We start from the raw sequence: 26,293 nt of genomic DNA, 5'->3' as shown, positions 1-26,293 counted from the left end.
GCACTACCCACCTATCTGTTGAAAAGAGGGGAATTTAAGGAATGGGTAGTGGAAATTATTCAGGAGTTACAAACAGAGGATAGCAATTTCTTCTGAAAATATAGCTAGGGAGTGAGATACAATTAAAGTGGAGTTTAAAAATAGGGTGGAAATAAAAGAAAGGGAGATATGGTTAAGAAGTAACAAGAATTATTTAGAGGGACCGACAAAGGTTAAAATATTGCAAAATAGTGGGAATCCCACAAAACAAGAAGATGAGCAACTGCAGAATGCTAAACCGAAAATAAGGGATTGCTTCGATAATATAAAGATAAAGTTTAGATAATTACTCTAGAGCGCTAAAACTTTTAGCAAATGACTCGGGCAACAGAAAGTAGAAAGGGCTGTTGCCAAGCATAGGGAGCCTATAAAAAAGAAGAGATTTTGTAGAAGTATTAGAAATATTCTGGAATTTCTATGAAAGTCTGTATAAAACAGTGAAATATGGAAATCAAGAAAAGGTACAAGTGGAAATGTTTATGGAAGAAATAAATATGTCAAGGTTAGAGGGAGATGAGGCTCAATTACTAACAGGATAGGAGGAGACGAGATAAAAATGGTGATGTATAACCAATCTGCAGGAAGGTCCCGAGGAATAGATGGTGTTCCTATGGAAGTTTGGAAGCTAGGAGGGAAAAAAACTGATAAAGATATGGAAGGTTTTGTTTAACAATATTTTAAGAGGAGGAGGAGAAGTACCAACATCCTGGAAGAAAGTTGTGGTATCTGTAATACCCAACAAAGGTAAGAATCCATCAGATCCAGCTTCATACAGGTCCATTTGTATACTAAACCATGATTATAAAGTGAATATGTCTATAATGGCTGAAAGAATGGCAAATGTGATTGATCGATAAGGATCAGTGTGGTTTTGTGGAGGGGAGGCAAACATTTGATAACATTAACAGAACATTGATGATCCAGAAGGAAGCAGAATGTAATAAAATGCCACTGTTGTTGGTGGGTCTTGATGCAGGGAAAGCATTTGACAGAGTAAGCCTGGACTGTATGAGCAGGGCAATGGATGCATTTGCATTCCCTGATAAAAGTACAAGGTTGATTAGGAGGATATATGAGGGATCAGATTCAAAAATTAAAGTGGGTGGGTTCCTCTCAAATAATTTCTGCTTGAGCCGAGGAACTAGGTAGGGGTGTCCTGTTTCGCTTTGCTGTTTGCATTATATTCAGAACTATTGGCAAAGAAAATAAGGGATACAGAAATTCAAGGATATAATTGGTATTGTATTCATAAAAAGCTGGCTGTATTTGTAGAAGATATTTTATACCTGATAAAAAACAGAAAAGGACATCGCAGTGTTTTGGAACATTTTGAGGCAGTTTCAAATGTTTTTGGCATGCAGAATTAATGAAGCAAAACAAAGGCAATAGCGGTAATATGGGGACATGATAAAATGAAGTATTTAGCAGTATGGATTAAAATGATTCTGGTGTTGCAGCTAAGGATATGTGGGAAGAGACTAAACAAAAGTTAATACAAAAACTTGAGCAATTGGAAGCTCTGTTGTATGGCTATGGGTAGTAAGATAGAAGCAGTTAAAATGTTTTAGTCTCTTTAGTCTTATACATGGGTCAGGTATATTTTTATCAACCAATTAAGAAGTTGTGGATGGCAGTTAATAAAAAGCTGAAGGATTTTATCTGGGAGGGGGAAATGGCAAGAGTCAAGTGAAAATGAGCTGATTCTTCCAATAGAACAAAACAGATTGGGATTGCCAGATTTGAAGTGGTATTTCAGAGCTACACAGTTAAGTCTCCTGTATGCAGCACAAGTAGAAAAGTATAATTCAAAATGGAAAGGGATGATGGAACAGGGTGAGAGGGCACAAGAAACAAGGAGAGACTGGGATTTTAAATGCAGACCATTAAGGAGAATAACAGTCATACAGAATATTATATTCTTAAAGGAGTAGAATGTTTTCTAAGAACTAATATGGAAATGGAGAAATGGGATTCTGATGATAGGGATGATGGCAACTAGGGATACAGACAAGTAGGCAAGAGAGGGCTGGAATTTACTGGAGAAAGCTGGTAAAGGAACCAAGGTATTGGGAGGAAATAACTAACGAAGGAAAGGTAATAGAATGGCAATATGCCAAGAATTTATTTGGACTCAGGTTAGAGATTGCCTTTGCTATCAAGGATTGATAGCAGAGTATAGGCAAATAGAAATAGGGGGGGGTCCTAAACAAAAGACCAACACTGTACAGCTTTTAGTAGAATCTAGAACTGAAGCTGCTGTTATAAAAAGAAAAAATAGTAGAGCATGCAAAATATTGCATGATAGCTATAAGAATCAGTCAGAGGAGATTAGAAAGGATTGGGAAGAGACATTGGGTAAGCAATTTGCAAAGAAACAATGGGGCTATATGTTTGTCTCCCAAATATGCAACAAAATGTTGAAGATTTAGGGTTTTTGCTTGGAAATATTTACATAGATAGTTTTGTAACCCAAGTAGACTCCAGAGAATTTTTTCTTAGGTAGACAGCAAATGTTGGAGGTATGGTGGGGAAGAAAGAAGTAATTGGGGACCTATTTTTTGGGAGTGTAGTGAGTTTGGCAGACTTTAAAGATTCCCTGCAGACTACTCTATTAGAGATACTAGGTGAGCAAATTGGTGTAACTAGAGAAATTATTTTTCTGAGCTATGATACAGAATCGGAATTGCCTAGGCTTTGCTGAGTCTAATTATGGTGGCTGCCAAAAAAAGCAATTACTACAAAATGACAATCACAGTTTAAATTGGCAGTACTAGAAGTAGTGAATGTAGTAACAGAGATGAAACAACTGGAGTTGGGATCTTTATAAAAGGGGAGGAGCAAATTACATAGGAAAAATGGGGACTATGGGAATTGTGGGAACAATACATACAGGAGAGGAATGATGTTTAAAAGAAGGCAGGATTTAAATGCACTATGTAGTGTTTGACAGTGATTGGGTAGATTATAAGTGATGTATAATGTTTGCAACTAAAATTCTATCAATACAGTCTGTGATGTAAAATACTTGCAACTAAGATTATGTCAATATAGTTTGTTCTCATTTATATAAATGTATGATTGGGTATGTCATAAGTGATGATTTATTAAAGAGGCCACTTATTGAAAAAAATGATGGTTGCGGTAATTTCAGGGAGGGGATGAAAGTCTTGTGGGAGAAATTTGCAACATATTTGTTAGCCAGTACGTTGACAACGTAATTAAGATTCGAATGGGAGGTGCCATTGTAGATGAGTTCAGAGCAGTGATGTAAGTCATTCCTTAGTTTTCTAACATAGCTGTTATCCGTAGCCTCAGAAACTGGCCTACATTAATTAGAGTCTTTGCTGGTCATAATAGCTGTCTTCAGTTTCTTTGTGAGAAGTTTTGCATTCTCATTGTGTTCAGGAGTTCTGGCCTTACGAGGTAGTAAAAGCAAGTTCTTCTTTTACCATAAAGTTTGTTATATCTGCTGACAAACAGGTAAGTTTGCTATTGAATTTGGCTCTGTATTTGGTTCTGGTGGGGACAGCTTTATCAATGTATTTATCTATTTGAGCATAAAGATCACTGGCATAGCTGGCTGCATATCCTGGCTCCATTTTGGGGGTAGCTTGGCAGAATTCTGCAATCTTGTCTTGCAATTGTAAAACGGTTAGCTTTTCTGAAGCCTCTAAAGAGGTGGTATTAAACCGGGGAGAGGATGTTCTGAGGTAAACATAGTGATCAGATTTAAATGAAGGATAAATCAGGATGCAGTTTGGAGCAGAGTTTCTGAAAACTAGATTTAGGATATTACAAGCCCTGTGGGAGTCATGAGCAGCTTGATCCAGGGAATTCTCATTCACCCATAAGTACAGCAGTCTATCTATGGAAGTATAACTGAAGTCACCTAGGATTAGAAATTCATCTCTAATAGGGCTGTGCTCTAAGGTTACCAGCAACATAGGATCCTGTGGGGCCATGAAAGAGGACTGGTAACAATCTATGTCTAACTTACCTGGTATAACCTAAAGATCATTGTGCTCACTTGGAGGGTTATTGGGTATCTATTTTGAAGTGATGAAATCACTGACAAAAATTGAGACATCATCTAATTTATTATTCAATTAATTACTTAGATTGGGATGTTCCTAAAAGAGGTACAGTGGTCACTTTAAAGACTTTGACCACTATAAAGAATCCCTTCAACAAGAAATGTAGACCTTCCTTTGCAAAGTAAGAAAGACTGTCAATCATCTCATTCCGGGGAGCGACATACTGAACTCGCCCTCCAGAATGACACCAGCTACTTAGCCAGTTGTTGAAAGCAATTATCTATTCTTTGAATCTAGGCATCGTTGTCAGGGAGAGGAGGATACCACTCAAGACCATAGACCTCCTGTCCTTGACAGAAAGATGTCATATGTTGCAGCAAGTCCTTTTCCATTTCTTTCATGGGTTTCGTTCTGGATTGTTCACTCTACCATGAACTGTAATCATGCCATAGTTATACTTACTGGAGGAGAGGGTTTTAAGGGTACATGAAATATCGGGAATCCAGGCTCCTAAGAGACAGCTGAATATAACCCTGTTTTAGTTCAGCTTGTTGAGTATGGAATTAGTGTGCCCTAACAATGGAGTCACCAATCATTGGAATGTCTCCAAAAGTTACTTAATTCTTGTTAGGCTCAGTAGTGTTTTGTTGTTTGTGACATGTTAATGAAGAAGTGCATCTAATAAATGTATCGGGGGGGGGGGTCACTGAAGCCTTCCCTTTCAAGGTCCATAAGGCTTGGGTGTTGATTTACTAACAAACAGCCGCTTATAACTGTTTTGTGCTAATAGTATGAGGATATTGCGTTTGTATGAGAGAGAGTAAAACAGTATGATGATCACTACATGCATATGTTTAAGAGGACTGTCTCCATATTTCCTGTGTGTTCTCACCTCTTAGAAATGGAATCAATTTGGTTGAGTAAGGGTTTGTTTTTCAGTGACCATGTCTGCAAGTTATTACACTGCCTTAGTATACCAAGTGCTAGAAGGCTTACAATGGAAGGTAGATTGATGTTTCGCTAGTACACCCAGTCCTATTACTTATAGGAACATGTGGGAAGAAATAGGAACATGGGCGGAAAGAAAGTGTGGAGAGGAAGCAGCAATGTAGATTAAACAGTCCAACTGAGCCAGTAGGAGACAGCGATGTGCAGATCTGCGCAACAGGTAACAAGTGTGTACCAGTCTGTGCAGTTCTGCATTAATCAGTGCAAAATGTTATTTTGCCAGTCATCTGAGAGAGGAAGGAAGGAAGTTTTTTTTACTTTGATGACTAAGGGAAAAACATTACCTGCATACACACACTATTCTCTAGGCTAGACAGAGGATGTATCACTCAGTGTACTCTCACTACACAAACCACCACTGATTCAAGGTGGTGCTTTCTCACACCACACTGAACTTAACTTGGAGTAAACAATGGAAAAAAGCAGTCAAAAGAACAGCTATTTAAGTACAGTGCAAATAATGCAAATATTCCTGTTACCCTCCAAGTTAGTAACTCTATACAGGCAAAGCCATATACAGCCTTGTCACCTACTTTCTGACATCCATATAACTTCTGCTCACTTCAGGATTTTTATCAGTTAATAATACTACTACATACCCATGAGATTGGCTTTAGTAGTCAGGGTTAGGGGCATTGTGTGTTTCTGCATAGTAACCTTATTTATATGTTTATTTTTTGTTAACTATGCTGAAGTCTACTTTAACTGAAAGCCTGCAAAGAAGTATTTCTGACAGTAATTTGAGCATATAGTCCCACACAGATGCAAATAAACAACTATAAATGATTGATACAAGATTGTAAAACATCTGTGATTCCTCCTGCTTCTTCTATGTAGTTTGTAAACAGTATTTATTAGAGAGATAAACTGGCAAAACACAATTGTGTCCTTTTCAAAATGGCAGATCTTAAGCTGTGACATGTATTAAAGGAAAATGTTTAATAAAAATGGTAAAAAAAGAGAGAGAATAATTGCAGCTTGCTGTTTTACCTTTCATTGTGATGCTATCTACCTCCAAAAAAAGCACACACACACTGCCATGGAAAAATAAATTTTGGGAAGTAAGTCATTACATAAAGAAGGGGATGTAGTTAAAAAAAAAATCTGGATGCAAATAAATGTCCACACTGAAGTGTGTACTACTTGCACTGAAGACAGCAATTAGTCTGTAGTCATTCATTCTGATTTTGGCAGTGTTGCAACTTCGTAGATCTGATGACTCTTGTAAACTTAAAAAGATGGAGAATAGTTGTAGTAGTACAGCCAAAGACCGAAATATGTTTAGATGTTCTTCGTCTTCCATTGCTGCAGTCCTAACTATTGGGTATAGTCCGCGTCCAGTCGGCCCGAATACCAGAGTATAAGGCTGACGTCGGTCAGGGCGCATTAGACTGACGTCAGTACGTCAGGGTACTAATGCGCATGACCGACGCCATATCCTCAGTCTTTTTTGCCGCATGGTCCGATGCAGAAGCAGTTTTGCGAGTGCAGGTTGGCGTACTGAAATATTTCCGAAACCGGAGTTTCAGACCGAAACAGAGTTGGCTAAGCACCTTGGGGAACATTTTGGTTTTTCCTTGCCTCAGTATTTTACCGGATGTCAGAAAAAGTGAATAACTGTATTTCTTGTGGGAAACAGATACCGCATAGGGATTATCATACCTTGTGTATACCTTGCTTAGGGCCTGAGCACGACGTTGTTGGTTGCCGCTCTTGTGCTAGGTTTAACAAACGCACTATTAAGAGGAGGTTAGACTGTGCCAGGTTAGTGTTTGGGAAACGTTGCAATTATAAAATGCCGTCGGATGCTCCGCCCGCTTCCTCCAAGAAGCGCAAGGATAAAACAGTGAAGCCTAGGGTTGAGGAACCGGCAGTCCCGGACGTCGGTTCTTTAGAAGGCTCAGTGGAGCCGGAGGTTTTGCCAGGAGTTTCCATGGAGTCCCAGGCAGAAACTATACTCTTACAGGATGTGCCTTCTCAGGAGGTAGGCCAGGCTGAGGGGCTTCTCAGGTGACTGTTCTTCCCTCTCTTCCCAAGGTAGTTAGAGCCTCTCCTTCTGTTGCCAAAACTTCTTTAAGAGGTAGGCCTAGTTCAGCTTTAGTGGGGGCTTCTCCTAGCATTTCGGGTTCTGTACCTAAGAAACATATGCTTAAAATGGCAGAATATTTGATTACTATGATTAGGGGTTCTATGCCCCTGCCTGTTAAGAGGCCTAGGGTGGAACCGAGTTTGATAGTTTTGAACAGTGTTCAGAGGCTTCAGAATCTTCTGTGGAAGAGATGCAGGAGTATCCCACTTATTCTGATTCTGATGTGGATGATTCCACTCCTACAGCTTCTCCGCCTGAGGATTTCTCATTTTCAGAGACTTTGCATTCCATGAGGGAGCACTTTAAATGGGAAGGCCAGGATTACTCTGATTCCAGGAAAAGGCTTAGGAGTTCTTGTTTTACCCCAGCATAGGCCTTTAGCTATTCCTCCTGTGTTGAATGTGGTGGAAGATGTTTTTGCAGAGGCTTCCCTGAACCCTGATTCTTTGCCTCCTGCTCCTGTTAAGCCTGATAGGTATTATAGGGTGCCCGAAGCTCACAAATATTTGTTTAAGAGTCCTAGGGCGGACCCAGAAACTATTTCTCAAGGGCCTAAGGGTGTAAAGGCCTCTGTGGTTAAAAATCCTGTTCCCACTGATAAAGAGGCAAGGGCTTTGGATAGGTGGGGAAAGAAAGTGTATACTTCTTCCACTCTAGCCATGAGAGCTTTGAATTGTCAGTTTCACATGCTAAAATATCAGAATTATCTTCTTTCACAATTGAAATCTAAGGTGGATGCTTTGGCGGAAGGTATTGAGTGTAAAGAGTTGCTGGATTTGGTTCATGTGTCTGAACAAGTGGGTAAGCATTCTTTGCAATGTGGTTTTGATGCTGTACAGGCCTCCTCGGTGGCTGCTACCAGTTCTGTTCTTCGCAGGCATGCCTGGTTGAAGGATCAGAATTTAGCTGAGCATGTTAAGACAAGGATTTTGGATGCTCCTTTACAGTCTGATGTGTTGTTTGGATCGCCTGTGGAAGCAGTTTTAAAGAAAATGGAGGACAAAGCTAAGTCTATGCAAACTGTTAAAGATTTTTGCAGGTGCAGCCACCAAGTTTAGTAGAAATTGGCCTGCTAAGGGGTGGACATATCCTGCTTATGATTCTCAGTCTAGGGGTAGGTCTAGGCGTGGTAGGGGCAGGGCTCAAGGTTCTTTTAGGCCTAGAACAGGGAGTTCACCTGCTCAGACTTCTGGTGAGGGCAGGGGTCAGTCCTTTCGTAAACAGACCCAATGACCTGTCTTTTCAGCTGCCAGCAGATTCACGTTTGGCAGCTCCTTTGGGAGGAAGACTGTCTCTTTTCAAAGAAAATTGGGATTTAATTACTCAAGACAAATGGGTGTTGGATATCATTCACCACGGTTACAGATTTTATTTCCATACAATGCCCCCTTTCAAAGGCATGCCAGACGTTCCTCCTCCACAAAGAAAAGAGGCTCACAAGCAAGTTTCTCAGTTACTTCACATAGGGGCCATTCAGCCAGTCCCTGTATCAGAAAGGGGCCTAGGATTTTATTCTCGCCTGTTCCTTGTACCAAAGAAGGGAAACACATGGAGACCAATTTTGGATTTATTTATCCTCAACACTTATCTGGACATTCCCAAGTTCAAGATGTTGACGTTACAACAGCTTTTACCTCTGCTGGGCAAAAATCACTGGATGGTAACTTTAGATCTCAAAGAAGCTTACCTTCATGTGCCTATAAGGCTAAGTTGCAGGAAGTATCTGCGGTTTCGAGCTGGAAATTCTCATTATCAGTTCTCTGCATTGCCCTTTGGCTTATCTACTGCGCCCAGAGTGTTCACAAAGGTTCTGGCTCCAGTAATAGCTTACTTCAGGCTTCAAGGAATTCAAATCTATCCTTACTTGGGCGACTGCCTGATTCTGGCTCAAGAAAAGGAAGTTCTTCTACAGCACCTGGAATATGTTATCGCAGTGCTAAGATGCCTAGGGTATTCTGTGAACGAAATAAAGTCCAGTCTAGTACCCTCTCAAGACATGTGCTTTCTGGGTGTGAGACTGAATACAGCAGCCCAGATGGCCTTTTAACCCCGGACAAACAAAAGAGTCTGTCACTTTACTTCCATCAACTATCTCATCAGTCCGTGCTGACTGCAAGGACAGTCCTTCAAGCATTAGGGTTCATGGCATCTTGTATTCTGGTGCTTCCCAATGCCAAACTGCATATGAGGAAGTTACAATGGTATCTCAAAAATGTATGGACACAGCACTGCCAGGATTTGGACACTGTCATTCCAATAATACCTTGCCTTCAAAAAGAATTCTTGTGGTGGGCTCAGGAATGTCACCTAAACAAGGGACTGTCTGTGACCCGGCCAGAGGCAAGTCAAATCTTGACGACGGATGCCTCGGACATTGCTTGGGGAGCTCATCTAAATGGAAAGTGGATACAAGACAAGTGGCCTGCCAGACTACAGCATCTACATATCAACATGAAAGAGATGTTAGCAGTCCAGTTTGCATTAATGGCTTTCAAGGAGTTTCTTCTTCCAGGGCAGGTGTTGATTCTAACAGACAACACAACTGTCATGTGGTACATCAACAAGCAAGGGGAACACATTCTTATCCTCTATGCAGGCAAGCAATGATTTTATGGGAGACTGCTAAGCCTGCAACTAACTCTTCAGGCAAGGTTTCTGCCAGGAGCACAGAACTCCTTAGCAGATGTGTTAAGCAGACAAATCATGGATCCCCACGGTGGAAACTGGATCTTCATGTATTTCAGAAACTGACAGTGTCATGGGGAACTCCAGACATAGATCTGTTCGCTTCTCCACTAAACCACCAGCTGCCAAAGTATTGCACAAAGGGGTTTCATCACACAGCTTGGAAAGTGGATGCTCTGTCTTTCAGTTGGAAAAACCTTCATGTGTATGCCTTTCCACCTCTACCTCTTCTTCCAAAGGTACTGTTAAAGGTCAGACAAGACAGGCCAAGGATGATTTTGATAGCTCCAGATTGGCCTCGGCAACACTGGTACCCTCTACTACGGAGTCTGGTAAAGAAGCCTCCATGGCCTTTACCTCTGATTCCTCATCTGTTATCTCAGAAGGACGGTCATCTGCTCAATGTCAAGCTACACTCTCTTCATCTAACAGCTTGGCATATTCTGTGTTGAAACACAGCAGGTCTCAACTTCCTCAACAAGTTTTGAATGTGATTATGGAAGCTAGAAGACCTAGTACAAGGAAAGTGTATGCAGAAAAATGGAAGAGATTTTTATTTTGGAGTACAGCAAAGAATTTGGAGATTTCTGAGCCTAATTTGAGTGTGGCTCTTCAATATCTTACTGAATTATTGGACAAAGGTTTGTCCTTCTCTTCCATAAAGATTCATGCTGCAGCAATTTCAGCTCACTATGATTGTGACCCACCTATGTTTTCGCATCCTTTGTTCAAGCAGTTTCTTAGAGGGGCAAAGAATATAAGACCCCACGTAGAGCTCCTACTCCTGCTTGGGATCTCAATTTTGTGTTGGAAAAACTTACTCTACAACCTTTTGAGCCTGCAGCTACTACTGAATTGAAATACTTGTCATGGAAGACTGCTTTTCTGTTGGCTATTACTTCTGCAAGAAGGGTGTCTGAGTTGCAGGCCCTTATGGCAGTAGAGCCCTTTTTGATTTTCCATAAGGATAGGGTATCATTACGTACTAATCCTTCTTTTATGCCTAAGGTGGTTTCTAGTGTGGCTTTAAACCAAACTATTCATTTACCTACGTTTTTTGCAGACCCTTAAAATAAAGGGGAAAAGATTTTGCACACTTTAGATGTACACAGGCAATTGCGTTATTATTTAAGCAGGACTAAGGATTTTAGGCAGTCTCAGCAGTTGTTTGTTTCTTTTGCTTTGAGTTCTCAGGGCAAGCCTGTGTCAAAACAAACTATTTCTAGGTGGATTGGCTTTTGCATTGCATTTTGTTATTCCCATCATGGCAAGGAGATTCCAGCTGGGATTAGGCCTCATTCCACTAGGGCTACTGCCACTTCAACAGCATTTCTAAGGGGTGGCAACTAAGGATATTTTGGAAGCAGCTACTTGGAGTTCAGTGCATACTTTCTCTAAGCATTATCACCTTCCTATCTACTCTAAGTCTAGGGCTGGTTTTGCCACAGCTGTTTTGCAAGGCATGTTGTCAGCTCCTACTTCTTTATGATTTGCCAGCCTCCCTTACCTCTGCTTTGGGATTCTACCCAATAGTCAGGACTGCAGCAATGGAAGGCGAAGAACATAGTACAGTTTTGTACCTACCATAAATGTAGATGTTCGAGGATTCCATTGCTGCAGTCCAATTTCCTCCCTCCTTCCCTCTGTATTTAGGGGTGGTTGTGTAGGTGAGTTTACATGTCTATATTTTTGTATATATTGTTGTATATATTGTACATGTTTTGGTGCAGGTTTTTGGGGCTTGTCTTTTTAGGGTCTTCTGACATCTGGGGCAAGAAAAGACTGAGGATATGGCGTCGGTCATGCGCATTAGTACCCTGGCGTACTGACGTCAGTCTAATGCGCCCTGACCGACGTCAGCCTTATACTCTGGTATTCGGGCCGACTGGACGCGGACTATACCCAATAGTCAGGACTGCAGCAATGGAATCCTCGAACATCTACATTTATGGTAGGTACAAAACTGTACTTTTTTTTTAAGGCAATAAACCTGTTTTTTCCAGAGTGCTTTTGCACACCCACGCACACACTTAATCAGAACATTAACAATCCTGTATGCTTTCCAGGTGCCTCCTGTTTTAAATATTCAGAGATTGTGATTTTTCAGATTTACAATGTTCTAAGTATAATACGCCATTGTTTCCTTTTGTTTAAGGAAAAAGCATAGCATTAAATAGTAGTACTGCTTAGAACTGTTGGCAGAATCAAACATTTTACCACCAAATAGTACAGAAAAAATGCTTAGAAACACTTTTAATTGTAGAAACAAGAAAGCTTGATTGTTTTGTGCAATTTCATTGTACTGCTGCATTTAATTACCAAGTTATTTATTCTTACCCTCCAGGCATCATCTCCAGTTTCTGTCAGACCCTGTTGCTACAGAAATGATTCCAAGTTTCTGACCATGTTGAGGACATTAACTTCAGGGTAGGAAAAGCAGCCGTTCTTGATCAGGCTGAAAAGGCAAGGAGCTTATTTTCTTGTGACTGTTACTAATAAAGAGTGGAATGTCCTCACAGTCAAATGAGCTAATATTAAAAAGTAGCAACCCTGTTATCTCGTACAATTATCCTTGCCAGAAACTTTTTAAAGCAGAAGTATTTTTGGTAAATGAGCTTACCAGTGTCTTGTATTATGTGTTGTTAACGATGGTGCCCTTTATTTTATCTGAATGCACATTATTCTTTTGTGGGAGCAGGAATGCCTCCCCACTCCCTGAACAGACTTAAAGGTCATCATGGTGCAAGTTTGCTGTATCATATTGCCTCAGAAATGCCTTGACAGTGTAGACTCATTTCTTTGACTTGTGCTTCATTTGTGCAGCCTTTTTCTTTAGATGGCAAAATGGGATTAGAGGCTGGTTGGCCGCCTTGACAGATTCAGCTAGCACCAACAAGAACTTGTGTTTTGTGGATCTTTCCTAGGTAGTAAATCCCCATGCTTTTTGGCTATGTGTTCTGTGAAAAACTTTATACCATTTGACTTACAAGCTGCCACTTGCCCGTGAAGATATATATATATATATATATATATATATATGTATGTATATGTGTGTGTGTGTGTGTGTGTGTATATGTATATATATATATATATATATATATATATATATATATATATACACACACACACACACACACATATATATATATATATATATATATATATATATATATATATATGTATGGAAACACTTTATAATCCCGAAATTCTGAAATACCGAATTTCAGAATCCCAAGATTATAAAGCTGGAAGCTCAAAAGTTCAAAACCCCAGAAGCGAGAATTTCAAAATCCCGAAGTACGGAGAGCTTGAAGTAGTGCTTCTGGTGTTGCGCTGTGTGAAGGGATAACTGGAAGTTCAAGTAAGTATGTATGTTTAAGGGTTTTGGTTAGAGGCATTAGTGTGTGTCAGTGTGTTTGGTTACGGTGATCTGTGTATGAGAGGGGAATGTAACTTGTATGGTGGTGTTTTTGTGTGTTTGTCTGTGTAATGCGACCGTGGAATTAGTGTATTTAAGTGGGGGTGGGTGCAGGGAGGCTTGCCCCCCTGCTTGTATGTAGTGTAGGTTTGACTGTTTGTGTGTTGGGGGAATCTGTGTGCATGTGTGTGTGTGGTGTATGGCGCAATTTTAAAATTCGCGCTTCTGGGGTTTCGGGATTGTCAGGTTTCGGTTTTATGATCTCGAAATTCTGAAATTCGATATTTCAGGATTATAAAGTGAATCCATATATATATTGCTCAGCACTTTTAGACTGAAGTGCATGGGTCCAGTTGACAGGTTGGTGTAGCAGTGCCAATAGGAAAATTATTCTTGAAGTACTGGGATAAACCAGTCCTGTAATTTTTTTTTTTTATTTGGATAAGCATAGCAGAGCCCCGTTTGCTTCTTAGGCGTTCCTTCATTGTTTAAGGCTCTTCATTGATAGTTTACAGATAAAAATGCAATATTTTTAGCAATTTAAAGGGCAGGGCGATAATTGCCTAACAAGGAGAGGCCCATCTGGATATTTCTGAAGGGTCTTTCTAACCTTAGCTCTTATGGATGAAGTTTACACAGGCTGATTTTCAGCTGTTTTTTTAAATACCTTTATTTCCCATGCATGTCATCAAGAATCCCCCAGTTCTGCTATTCAGACAGCCATAAGAGTTGATTGTACCCTTACGGGTATCCCAGCAATGAGGGTATTTTTCTTTTATGTACTTAACCTTTCCCTTGAGGAGGAAATGTGACCCATGTCACCACTGTGGCCATTGTCTCAGCATGCATGTTTATGCTTCTGTGCACCTGCTAAGGAAGACTGCCACTTTCACTGCTTGATGAGACAATTGCATACCTAAGGACCATCACCAAGTACTGGCTCCCTTCCATTGAGAGACTGCAACATAGGGCAGCCCCATTCCACACGTCCTCCCTGAGAATTGGCATACCAATCATTCCCAACAGCAACTCTAGCCACAGCCAGATCCAGCAGTAGGCAACCTAGGCAGCTGCCTAGGCCTATGTTGGTTGGGGGAGTACCAACATTGTTATTAAAATAATAAAAAATATTTGTTAAATAAACAAAACCCCACAGCATACTTCCATAAAACAGCAAGTATTAGGACCCCATTTGAGAACTTCCTTACCTCATGAATTCCATAAGACCCAGAGGGTGGAGGAGTGGGGATTACTGCAAGAGGCCCAATCTGTTACCCTGCCTAGATCTCCATTTGACCATGATGCGGCTGTGATTACAGCAGGTGCCTGGCCGCTAACTGAACATGGGTGTTTGGGGTCACAATCAGGGGCTTTATCCCTAGTATGCCAACTGAGCTGGCTGATATTCAACTTTTTTCAGAAGTCAAAGATTTGTTTTTGTAATCTGTAGTCATCCTGTTCCACTTGTCTTTCTTTCTGCACAGCACTACTGATTTGGCATTTCTGTCCTGGGGGAGATTGGGGGGGCATGAAAAAGGCAAATGTTTTGAAATTTTATAAGATATTTCATTTGTGGAATTTCTTGCACCTCTGCTTTTTGTTTAAGCAGTGAAATTGACTGTGAGGCCTCCAGAGAGGAAATCTGCCCGTGCAGTATGAAAACTGGTTCAGCAAACATTTATACTTGAGATATGGGGCTACTGTTCACATATTTGGGAACAGTACTGAGGCTGTAAAAGAAATTGTTCTTTGTGTGATTAAAAGAAAGAACGTTTGAAATGTAAGGGTGAAGGAGGCGGGATGTACAGTTATGCTAGAATGAAGTGATGTTCCTGTGCGTGGAATGTACTGTCAGCAGTCTGTGTGAGGAAATAGTAAGGCAAGTCCATATGGCAATATGCAAATAAGTAAGGTTATTAATTGAAAACATTAATTAATTCACAGCTTTTCTACTGCTGAACAGTCCTGGTACTTTCCGGTAGCAGTTACTTTGAGAGATTCTTGCCCCTAGTACTGACTGCAGCACACTGGAACTTGAGGTGAGCAAAAGATGCTTTTGGTCATATCGTTTAGTTTGAGTGAAAGGCAAAACTAAGTTTATTGAAGTACAGGGGTACTGAACTTTGTTTCCAGGGAATTTGGGATGCCCAAGCAGAGATAAGCAAACATAAGTACAAAAAAAGGATACAGCAAGAGAGCTATGATGGCACCAGACTTTAAGGCAATTGCTCCTGGAAATGTGTTTGTAAATGTAACAGGAAGTTAAGAATACTGCATTAATGTTGGGAGGAAAAGGCATGGTTTCATGCCTTCCTCACATTCCTACATAAATATCTGCACAAGGTAGATCACGCTAGTAACTAAGAAAAAGACTCTCTCATGAATTAATGCTTTGAATATGATCTTTAAAAGTTTAATGTGGTTAGTCAGGTTAGGTATTGACAATTAGTGTGTTAGTAGTCTTTGTATACAGTGCAGATGAAAAACTCATCTCGTATCTTAAACTGTTTGAAGCACATGCTCTGCACAGACAGAAAATACATAGTCATGAACTGCCACAGCAAAAATTATTCTTCAGAGAAACATTGTATTAATAACACAGCCATAGACATCAATAGACAAGGGATATTCCAGAGGCAAAAGAATATCCTACATGCAGCAGCAAATGTAATATTTATACATTTATAAACTGGGTGAGTAGGTAGGGTTCAGGGACCATTTTTAGCCACAGCTTTGGCCTGAAGCAACAGCGATCAGTGTGTCATATTGTAGGACTAAACTAGCAAAAACTGCATGTCTCACAAAGCCATAGTCTACAGCAGAAAAATGATTTATAGAGGTAAAACTGCATCCCATATTCAGCAGTACATTGCTTCAGAATAGGTATTGCGGACAGAGAAAAGTTCTTCTCAGACACAGGTGCAGTTAAGCTGTGAATGATACTGGGTACACGCAGAGCTGCATTTCACAGGCTGCTACAGAGCAAAGAATATTAGCAGAAATCCCGCCACCACCACCACCAGTGATCCACAGTTGTTGAATAAGCGTTCTGCCAAGTACTCTTCTAATGTACTGCCAAAAGTTGCAAATGACCCATGAGTTCATGGAGTCAAATTCATGTTCTGCATACAGCAGTGGGGAACCCCAGAACTTGTATGCATTTCACTTTTTGTGTGATTTTTCATTAAATGTTCATCGTGTTTCACTGTTGCAGTCATTACTCTTGGGTTATCCTGCTGGCAGGCTACCCGCAGTCGGCCTGAATTCCAAAGTCTAGGTCTGGCGTCGGTTGCTGTCGCCTCCTCCCTGACGTCAGTGCGCCAGGGGTATAAAAGATGCAGCCGACGCCATTTTCTTCAGTCTTTCTGGCCGCGCGGTGCTCGAAGCCGAAGCAGTTCTTAAGTGCCGGTCGGCCGACTCCTGAGAATTTCGTTGAGTTCAAGGAGTCAAATGCATGTTCTGCATACAGCAGTGGGGAACCCCAGAACTTGTATGCCTTTCACTTTTTGTGTGATTTTTCATTAGTTACACTCTACGCTATAAACTGATTTCCTTCAGGGTGCCTCTGTAATAACATTTTATGCCCATTCTTCCCCTTCTTTATGTAGCATGGCATACAGATGTTGTTATCCCCACAAGACATAAAAAAAAATTGTATCCTGAAACCAGTCAAGTTCTGGGAGGTGGAGTACTGTAAGGCCTATGGAAAAGTGTGGCAGCGTACTGATAAGTTTTATTTACTTTATAATCTTTTTAAATAAGCTAGTCCATCAAAGCCTGTGATCTGTCTCCAGGCCAGATCTGAGGTGGCATTAATTCAGGCTGATGAATACTGGCCAGGACACCAGGGAAATGCCCTTTCTTTTCCCCCTCTCCATAAATGCAATGTGATTTTTAAAAATACCAGGTCTTTGGTTTCACTGAACTTTGGTCTCTGTGTGGTGATTATATTTTCTACCTGTGTCTTTGTGTTTTTTTTTCCTGAGTAGCCATGTTTCTTTCCACTGTCATATAAATGCACAGACTCTTCGGCTTCAAAAAATTGTCCATATGTTACATTTACCCTTGTGGTTTGCGACATGGCTGGAAATGGTTCCAAAAGGACAGGTTCACTTACGCAGTTAAGTAAATAATTACCAGCAGTGGCAAAAATCAGTGGTTACTTATTTTATACATTTGTTATCCAGGTAAGTCCACTGGACTAATGGTTACACTAGTTCCTTCAGCCAATAAATGTCACCACAGATTACAGAGATGCAGGCACAGAAAAGCAGTATTTCTCACCTCTATCACAGATTAATATGTATATGCTGCTGCATCCATTAGTGCAGAATGACATTGGTACACAGGAACCACACCCCCATTGACAGCTGACAGAGTGCATCATCGTGCAAGATGTTGACAAATGGCTCTATATCGTCCCGGCTTGTGTGCAGTTTAGTATACCAACCAGACAAAACCCCTGCCTTACAACAAATACTTAAACCATATGCTAACACTTGACAACACTGATCCTCGCACGAAACACTACTACATGTTTCCAAAAGCTACAATAAATCTGGAAATCCCCTGTACTTCCACTTTATCTCCAAAATCTGGAACACAATTCCCCAACATATTCTAAACATTACCAACCCAATACAATTTAAAAAAACTGCTAAAAGACCACCTCTATAGCAAATAAATCTGCTCCTGTATCAGCTCCAGCTAATGGCACCCAGTCTCCCCTGCATGTTTTTCTCCTCCTGGGAACAGTCAACATCAGAGATGCCTTACCAATATATCCTGTGCCTGTCTACCATTCTCTCATCTCATATCTTCTCAGCTCCCTTCTTGTAGTCTATACTAACAGAGCTAAAGCTGCTACATAGTCTAAGGCGACAGCATTTATTATGTTCATTTACAAGCATACCCACAAAATTTATGCTATCTATCAGCCAAAAAAATGCATTTGTGCAAAAAACTGTTTTTCTATTCAGTTCCAAGATTCTAACTACCTGCTATTTACTACATAAATTTGTAAATTTAGACCGCCAACACCTGCTATTCTAAAAAAAAAAAAAGAAAGAAATTTGATGTAAAATGACTTTTCATCTGTTTTAATATACTTTTTAACTGTCAATATCAGTAATTCCTCTTTCCTCTTGATGTATAACTTTCAAATACTGCTATTGTAATCTCTGTAAATTGTGCTTGTGATATTAATGTCTATGTATATTTTTACTTCAGAGCTTTTTCCCCAGGCTCCACTGAAAATGGGCTTCCACCCAGACAGATTATCCCAGTAAACAAATGTAAAATAAATAAAATAAGTAATGAATTAAGTTTCATTTCTCTAAGAATATAACTTAATCCTTTTTGAAAAGGATACTCTTTGCCAGCATTAGTCAGTGTAAAATTAAGGAAGCTAAGACGTGATTGTATTCTTTCATGTTTTAATAGGAAACTTTATTGATTGTGTAGTTAATGAAAATTCCAGCCCTTGCAGTTGTTTCTTCATAGCTTGTGTCAAATTAACCTTGGTTACGACACAATGCCATGAAGTAAGAAAGACTAAAATAGTAAAACCAAGGTGGTGTTTGCATAATTTTGCAACAGTTTATTTATTACCGGTTATGTGAACTGGTCTTTCCTAGACCCTTTTCATCCAAAAACTAGGTCAGAATGAAATACTGTATGTATATAGTTTAATATCTAGTCATTGTGCTTTGTGAATCGGGGAGAAAGACACCTGGAATACCAAGAGGAAATCCATGCAGATATACAGGGAGAATGCAGAAATCCACATGGTGTCTAGAGGCAATCAGAACTGAGATCCGTTATTGTTAGGTATAGATATTAATCACCAGACCACCACAGTAGTAATTTCTGAAGCAGTAGAAAAACATTGACATTATAGTCAGGCTAAGTTACTGGAATACAAAAAAAGTGTTAAGCCAGGAATGTCTTCACCCATTGTCTTGGTGACCATCTCAAAGAAATCTACTAGATTAAGTAGGCATGATCTTCCCTTAAAGCAAAATTGGAATGGTTGCTAATGTCCTTGTGAGGAGTCTGTAGCTCCCTGGTTCAGTTGATGACCCTCTCAAAGAAGTCTACCAGATTAAGTAAGCATGATCTTCCCTTAAAGCAAAATTGGAATGGTTGCTAATGTCCTTGTGAGGAGTCTGTAGCTCCCTGGTTTGGTTGATAACCAGCCCTTGTGGAGAGGAATAAAAATTGTGGTACTCCATTCACCCAGTAGATTTGCAATATTACCCTGATCGGTGAAAGTGGTGCCATTCATCATCAGTGAGCACACTGCTGTGAGTTACCTTTAAGGTTCTGAACATAGATGAAGAAGGCCTTGTGGTTGTCCTTAGCCTGCAAAGCTGTCCTGACCACGTAGTTGGCCTTATTAAACTAGACCTCTTTGTTTCTTAATTGTATAACAACGCACTTGTCTTTAAGGGGGTTGCTCTTCCTGATTTTGGCCATGAGTTTCTTCTTTTATTATATACCCTGTCTAGGTGAGGATTCCACCAGTGGAGTTTGTTCCTAGTCATTGTTTTTGGTTTACTTCTAGTAGATACAGCAGCCTCTATGTAACCGTACACATTTGTATAAGGGCTCTGTGAATAATTCTGCATAGGTAGCTGCGATCAAGGTGTTGGGGGAGCCTTAAATTTTGACAAACTGTCACTTAATGGGATGTAGTTTGCCTTAGAATAGTTCCTAATTGTTACTGGTTTAGATGGGCTTTCCAAGCTGATTTTTACTTGAAAGGAGACAGCTTTGTGATCTGACCTTACTAGTTAGGACATGACAGAAGGGGAGATGTAACATTTTCCCATTTTGGTGAGTAGTAGATCCAGTATGTTTGATCCTTTTGTTGGTGCATGCACTATCTGTTTCAGAGTGTTTGTGTTAATAAAGTCCAGGAAACATGGTGTCTGGGAGTTGGTGGCAGTGTAGAGTTCCCAGTCTGTAGATGGGTAGTTAGTCACCCTAGAATAGAATTGTTGGTTGGATGGTGAGTGCTTCTAGTAGGTTTAGGTAAGAGTCATGAGACTGTATGGGCATATATGGTGACTTTATAGCTAGCCATGATATGGTGAGAGACCTTATCTGTAGTGACTTGCAAGTGGATGAGCTCCACGGTATGATCCTGTTTACCGCCCTGGAGGTAGGTTTGCTGCGAATGTAGACTGATACCTTTACCTTTGGCTTACATCCACCTCACTGTAACTCTTTCATTTTGAACATTTTGTTTCCTTGCAGTAACACTGTCTGGCCTCAGATGCTCAGTGTGAATAAAGCTACCTGTGGTAATAAAAGTCCCCCAAATATGTGAACCTGCAGTAAGAAACACTGCTGGTATCATCCCCTCAACACACACTTTACATCCCACAAGCAACCATCCAGCTAAAGAATAGCTGAACCTTCCCAGTGGCTGTTCATTACTTGTGTGTAATGAATGTGTTTTGAATGTAATTGATGGCAAGAACAGAACCTAAAATGGGGTTAATTATATATTGTAAAGAGTTAGTCGTGAGAGAGCTGTGCATGACTTGAGGACTGCCAGACCTTTAAAAGGATCCCAAACACCTGAAGACATAATTAGCAGTCCAGTAATTGTGGTTTCACTGTCAGGAAATTGTGTACATGCTAAAGCTAAGAATCATAAAACTAACTGTTATGAGGTGGAAAAGTGTGATATCTTTAATGGCCAGAGGCTATCCATCTAGTGCAGGAAGCAAGGACAGCAAAATATCCATATGTGGCCAGGGTCCCAGCCACTGATCACAGAACTCTGTACCACCTGACACCATAGCATACATTTCTGATGAAAGTGTAAAATATACTAGCCACAACCTCTGTATATTACACTTAAAAAGCTGTAAAAGGACATCTGTCTAAGTAGATCAGACATGATTGTGGTATATATAGGATGCTACATAAAGGAGAGAGGGATTTAAAAAAATGATAGGAATCCCATTAAGATGTGTGACAAATGAGAATGCAGGATGAGAAATATTTTAGAGTGAAGGTTTGCAGTTTACAAGTGTCCAACTGTAAGACCTGAGGGACTTTAGCACATCAGGCATGTCTGTCGACAGCTGCTGCTTTTACTGGAGGCTAGGTAATGCGTTTTTATGCAAAGGGTAGCTGTCTGTGAGGATATTACTGGAATACCAAGTATTGTTTGACAGAGTACAGTGTTAAACAAATGCTGGAGTAAGAATCAGAGACATGAAAGGTTACTAAAGGAATGTAAAGGAACATGTAGAGACATTTGCTGGGGAGACGTGGTCAGTGATAGAACCTATAGTATCAGACAAGCCATTTTGTTGTATCTGAATGCATCGTCTCCTTATAAACAAGACCCTGCAGAATCAGAAGAACAAAGGATGTAGCCAATGCAAATAAAAGCGTGAGTTGAGCAGAGCTCTGTAGTTATAGGAATGAAATGTCTGAATTTGGGTGAGGAAATCAAAATTACAAGAAAGGCTGGAATATTTTTGGAGGCAGCCAACAGAACCCGAAGGAAAGGTGGGTGAAATAGAGCATAATCTTGATGATGTACATCAGAAACTGAAGGAGATGATCTTCTCTGTCACTCAAACCTGAATAAATCAAAACATAGAATGGGGATGTATCCCTTTAGTAATATAGCCAGTTTGTTCTGTGGATTTAGAAATTCTTATTGCGAGAGCTTTGTTGTCCCCTTAAGGATGCTACAATCACTCTGCATCGTACAATGTCAGTTAACTAATAGATATGACAGCATGAATCATGTTTACTAGAGGGAACTCACTGAAACATAAATACCTGCTGCAGAATACTAAAAAATGCATTTGGAGTTTCTTCCCACACCCCAGTTTTTAAACATGTGAGCTTGTAATAAAATGCTGCTGCTTATGAAATCAGAATATCCAGCTTTTCAAAGTGTACTCCTCCTGTTGAAATACCAGTTGGTAACTCCTATTTTCTTCACCTAAGGAAGAAAAGGAACTTTGAGAGAAGAAGTATGGTTCAGTAGGAGGAACCAATGTGAAGAGGAACCTTTGTTACACAGATGCTGTGTGCCCACTTAACACTGGACGTACTGCTGCTTAAATGCAGAAATACAGGATTTCTGACAAAGATGTATAGGTTAAGGTTGTTAGGCTGTTTTATATGTAGGCCATGTTGCACTACCCTGTGCAGAGAATTTTACATGTAACATAGTATCTGTGGACAGCATAAAACACTAGTTGTCAGCCCTCATCCTGTTTTAGAGTAGGTTTTCTAAAGCTCCATTTCAGCTTGTGATCCCTTAGTGGAAATTTCTGGGATGGGTTGGTTGCGTTTTTCACTTTTTCCCCAATTCAGTGATCACAAGGGCAGATCCATAAGATAATGGTACATATCAAATTTGGAGGAATTAGATACAGGGCTGTGTGCCAACATGCCAAGTTAAAAGCATAAAATGAAGTCTGCTAATATGTTAAAACTGTGATCATCTGATGCTAGCATTTTTTAGCAACTTGAATTAATATATATTATATTCAAGTGTGCAGAATTGCTTGCTTTGTGGCGTTTCAGTGTGCATACTGACTGTTATGTATGGATTTATTGTTTTTCCTTGGAAAAAAAGCTTATTTTTTGTAGTTGTTGGGTTTTTTTTAAGATGTGTTGAGATGGCCATGGTCATTGTTAAAACTCACAGCCAGTGCTTACTTATTCTCTGATGTTTTATTCCTCAGATGTTTTACAAACATGAGTTTGCATATACTTTCATGACTGGAGATTAAAGTACAGTAAGGCTGTATGCCTTTTAAGAAATTTCCTGTATTGCCACTCAAGTGAATTGGATAGCTTTAAATTGTGTTAGACATTTGTTCAACAGTGTTTGGAATAACACAAGCAGATATAATTTGCAGCTTTGTTTTACAATGTCAATCTTTCATGTTTTCTTAGCCTATACCTCACTGGCAGAGGTGTATCACATAGATGTAGACCCATGTCTGTTCCTTGTAATTACAGCCCATTTCATATTTACCTGTTGCTGATTTCTACTTCGTGAAAACTCTGCTTTTGATATAGTACAATAGAGCCTTAGATTATTACAGTCATAGTACAACAGAGCCTTAGATTATTACAGTCTGGTTTTATCCACAGAGTTAATTATTTATTCTTTCTTTTCTTGCAGCACCATCTAAAAAAAGACTCACTGGTATCCAGGGAACCCCCATTTCCTCCTCCAGGAGATGCTTGCTTGATCGTTGCTAAGGGAGTTTCCACGGTAACATGCGTTTCCTGTTTACACCTTTATCTGGGGAAGTTGGACTTGGCTGATGCTTGTGTTTTCACTGAAAGGGCTAAGGACTAAATCAGAGACTCTGGGATCACTTTGGTGTCTCCTGTAGAATTTGCTGCTCTTTTTTTCCTCGAATCTGGAATTGCCCATTCCTCTTTGTAAATTGCACTTTGGACTACAGTCTGCAGGACCTTTTAGCTGCCTAGAATTTGGAAACTAAACCGTTAGTAACAAAAATGACTAACAGCACAGCAGACCACCATCCTGGGAATTCATTTGCTGAGGGCAACCATGAAGGAGACTTTGGCTGCAGCCTGCAGGATCTGCGGGGCCTCATGGAACTGCGGGGAACAGAAGCAGCTGCAAAAATTAGTGATCTGTATGGGGATGTTCAGAATATATGTAAGCGGCTGAAAACCTCTTCAGTTGAAGGTGAGTTAGCTTGTAGCTTTAAAATAATTAAGTGATTTTTTTTCTGCTTTCTTCCTGTTGCCTAGAGCAGTCAATGTCTTTTGTACCCAAGTAAAGCATATTGCAGATGGATAGGCGTTAAGTTGTCTGAATTATGTGCTAGTTTGGTCCTAGAATACCTCTGACCCATACTATTAGTCAACTTCAAGAAGAGAGATTACAGACAAGTTGTTTGGGGGCGGGGGAAGACTATTTCCTGTGACTAGTGAAAAGATGCTCCAGGGATCAAACAGTAGTGGTGGTAACCCGAGACAAATGGCTTACGTTTATTAGCTCCAGTATAATTACACTTTCGCATGCATAAGTTGGAGAATGTGAGGGGTGTGTGCATGAGTATGTCCATGGATGTGTGACTGTAGAAGTGGAGATTATGCAGGTGTAAGCAAAAATGCATGTCAAAAGTGACGTCCCAAATCATGAACAAGTCTCACTAAATAAAAAATGTGTGTGTGATGTGAATATTCCTGACCAGTTCTAGCATTTCTTTCCTTTAGGTATCAGGTTTTAGAGTGCCAAGTTGCCTTGAAGGCATGTTATACTTGATAATTAATGCATTACTTTTGCAGTCAGATACACAGTAATTGGGATTTGCTCCCAAATAATACCTGCAGATTGTATATTTCAGTGAAAACCTTGAGCATCATTTGTAGAAGATAAAAACTGAGTTGCCAATGAAGTCACTACTTTTAGAAGATATTTTTCTTTAAGTGGTAGACTGCAGGATGTTGTCATGACTTGATCTTTATATGCACGTAAGGAGAGACTGTCAAATGCTGGGACCTGTAAAATCATGACAGGCATTTATACCTTTTCTTAGGTCCACCCTTGAACATTGTTTTTATGCGTAGATATTTAAAATCTGTGACTTTGTTTATTGAACAGATCAGTTTAACTAAAGCAAATAACTCTGTCCAGTTATCACTGGAGGCTTATTTACTGATTTGGAAAGCATGTTAATGAAAAGGTCATAGTGGTCTGTGTGCATTCATGAGATGAATCATCTGCACAGTATTATAGTTTTCCCTCTCTCCCTCTTGCTTTCTGGTTGACTTTGAAGAGGAGTTGCACATCTGGAGGGTGTTAACATCAGAAGATTTAGTAACTTGTGCTCGTCTTTCTCTCTTTGTTAACCTTTGGACTGCGTTGAGTGTGTGTGGTGGAGATTTGCCTTGTTAGACTATTTGAAGGCTATTTCACTGAGAATAATTTAGTTCAATTCAGTTGTATTAAAAGGCCATTTGTGAAAGGGATTTGTTCTGAATTTGCAGTGCTGGTTTCCTTAGTGTTAGAGTTGGGGTAGCATTTAAGTGATAGGCTTAGATTAGGCATACTTTGCGTGTTTGTGTTTTGTCTTTTAGTGCATTGATTTTCAATTTGGAGTCTGTCATTCTTGATGAGATGGCCTTTGATGGACTGTACCATGTTTGGGGTATGTGGTATAGAAGTGACAATTTTGTGAAATAGTGAAAGATCCACTGCATAGTGGGAGCCATGGTATCGGGTGGAGAGGAGGTATTAGAAAACAACTTCACAAAAAAATACGCAAGCAGACTTGAGGTGGAATACTGACAAATGTATGAATGTATGTGTAGAAGCAGTGTAATACTAATGTGGTTTAACTGTTACTTTGCCTATGTATGCATTTATTTATTTACAGAAGGATAACCAGCTGAGTGATCTGGTCATCTGATCCCATTCAGTCGTAACTGGCTTCATTTTTGAACACTGCTGTTTGTATGCATTTGTCACTGTGGGATGTCTTGAAGAAGTTGCTGTATTCATAATAGTAACTGTCTGTAACATATCGTCGTCACATATTAGAGATTTCTAATTAGATTGTGCTATATTTCTGATTTAAGTACTACTGCTGAAATCTTGTCAGATCTGTTGATTATCTATTTTTTTATTTTAGGTTTTTTTGTTGCTAACTACTGTAGACTTCAGATCTCCATCATCCCCAGTAACTCCTTCTCTCTCTGATGCCACTGCATAATGGGGTATACTCCAAATGTGTCCCTTTGTAGGGTGGATCATCTCTCCCGAAGGGGAAGGCCTCTTGTCCATTCCTGAGACTGGGAACAAAGTGTAGCTGCTGAGGATTTCATATTTTGGAATCCCATATGAGAAGGGCTGAACTCCCTTGCTGCCAAAATAATTGAGTCTGTATACTGATTATTCTGTGAATATTTTCACGCTGTCTGTGCACTCTTTCTTCACTAACTTAGTAGGGCTTCTGTGACCTATGCTACTCACAAATGAAAAGTATG

At 40.0% G+C, this 26,293-nt stretch overlaps 1 protein-coding gene across 7 annotated transcripts in view; it reads left to right on the top strand.

The window, feature by feature from the left end:
• Nucleotides 1-26,293, top strand: part of LOC122806463 (plasma membrane calcium-transporting ATPase 1-like) — a 1,798,374-nt gene that overhangs the window by 695,676 nt on the left and 1,076,405 nt on the right. For all 7 annotated transcript variants that reach the window (XM_044076929.1, XM_044076926.1, XM_044076924.1 and 4 more), the window contains one exon: nt 23,448-23,987. In XM_044076929.1, coding sequence (XP_043932864.1) covers nt 23,792-23,987 — 196 coding nt within the window. In that variant the 5' untranslated portion in view covers nt 23,448-23,791. The remainder of the gene's footprint in view (nt 1-23,447; nt 23,988-26,293) is intronic.

Source organism: Protopterus annectens, chromosome 7.part0, assembly GCF_019279795.1.
Source record: "Protopterus annectens isolate FY-2018-M chromosome 7.part0, PAN1.0, whole genome shotgun sequence".
NCBI classification, from domain to species: domain Eukaryota; kingdom Metazoa; phylum Chordata; order Ceratodontiformes; family Protopteridae; genus Protopterus; species Protopterus annectens.
The sequence above is the reverse complement of the archived record's forward strand: the minus strand, read 5'-3'. Positions and strand labels throughout refer to the sequence as shown.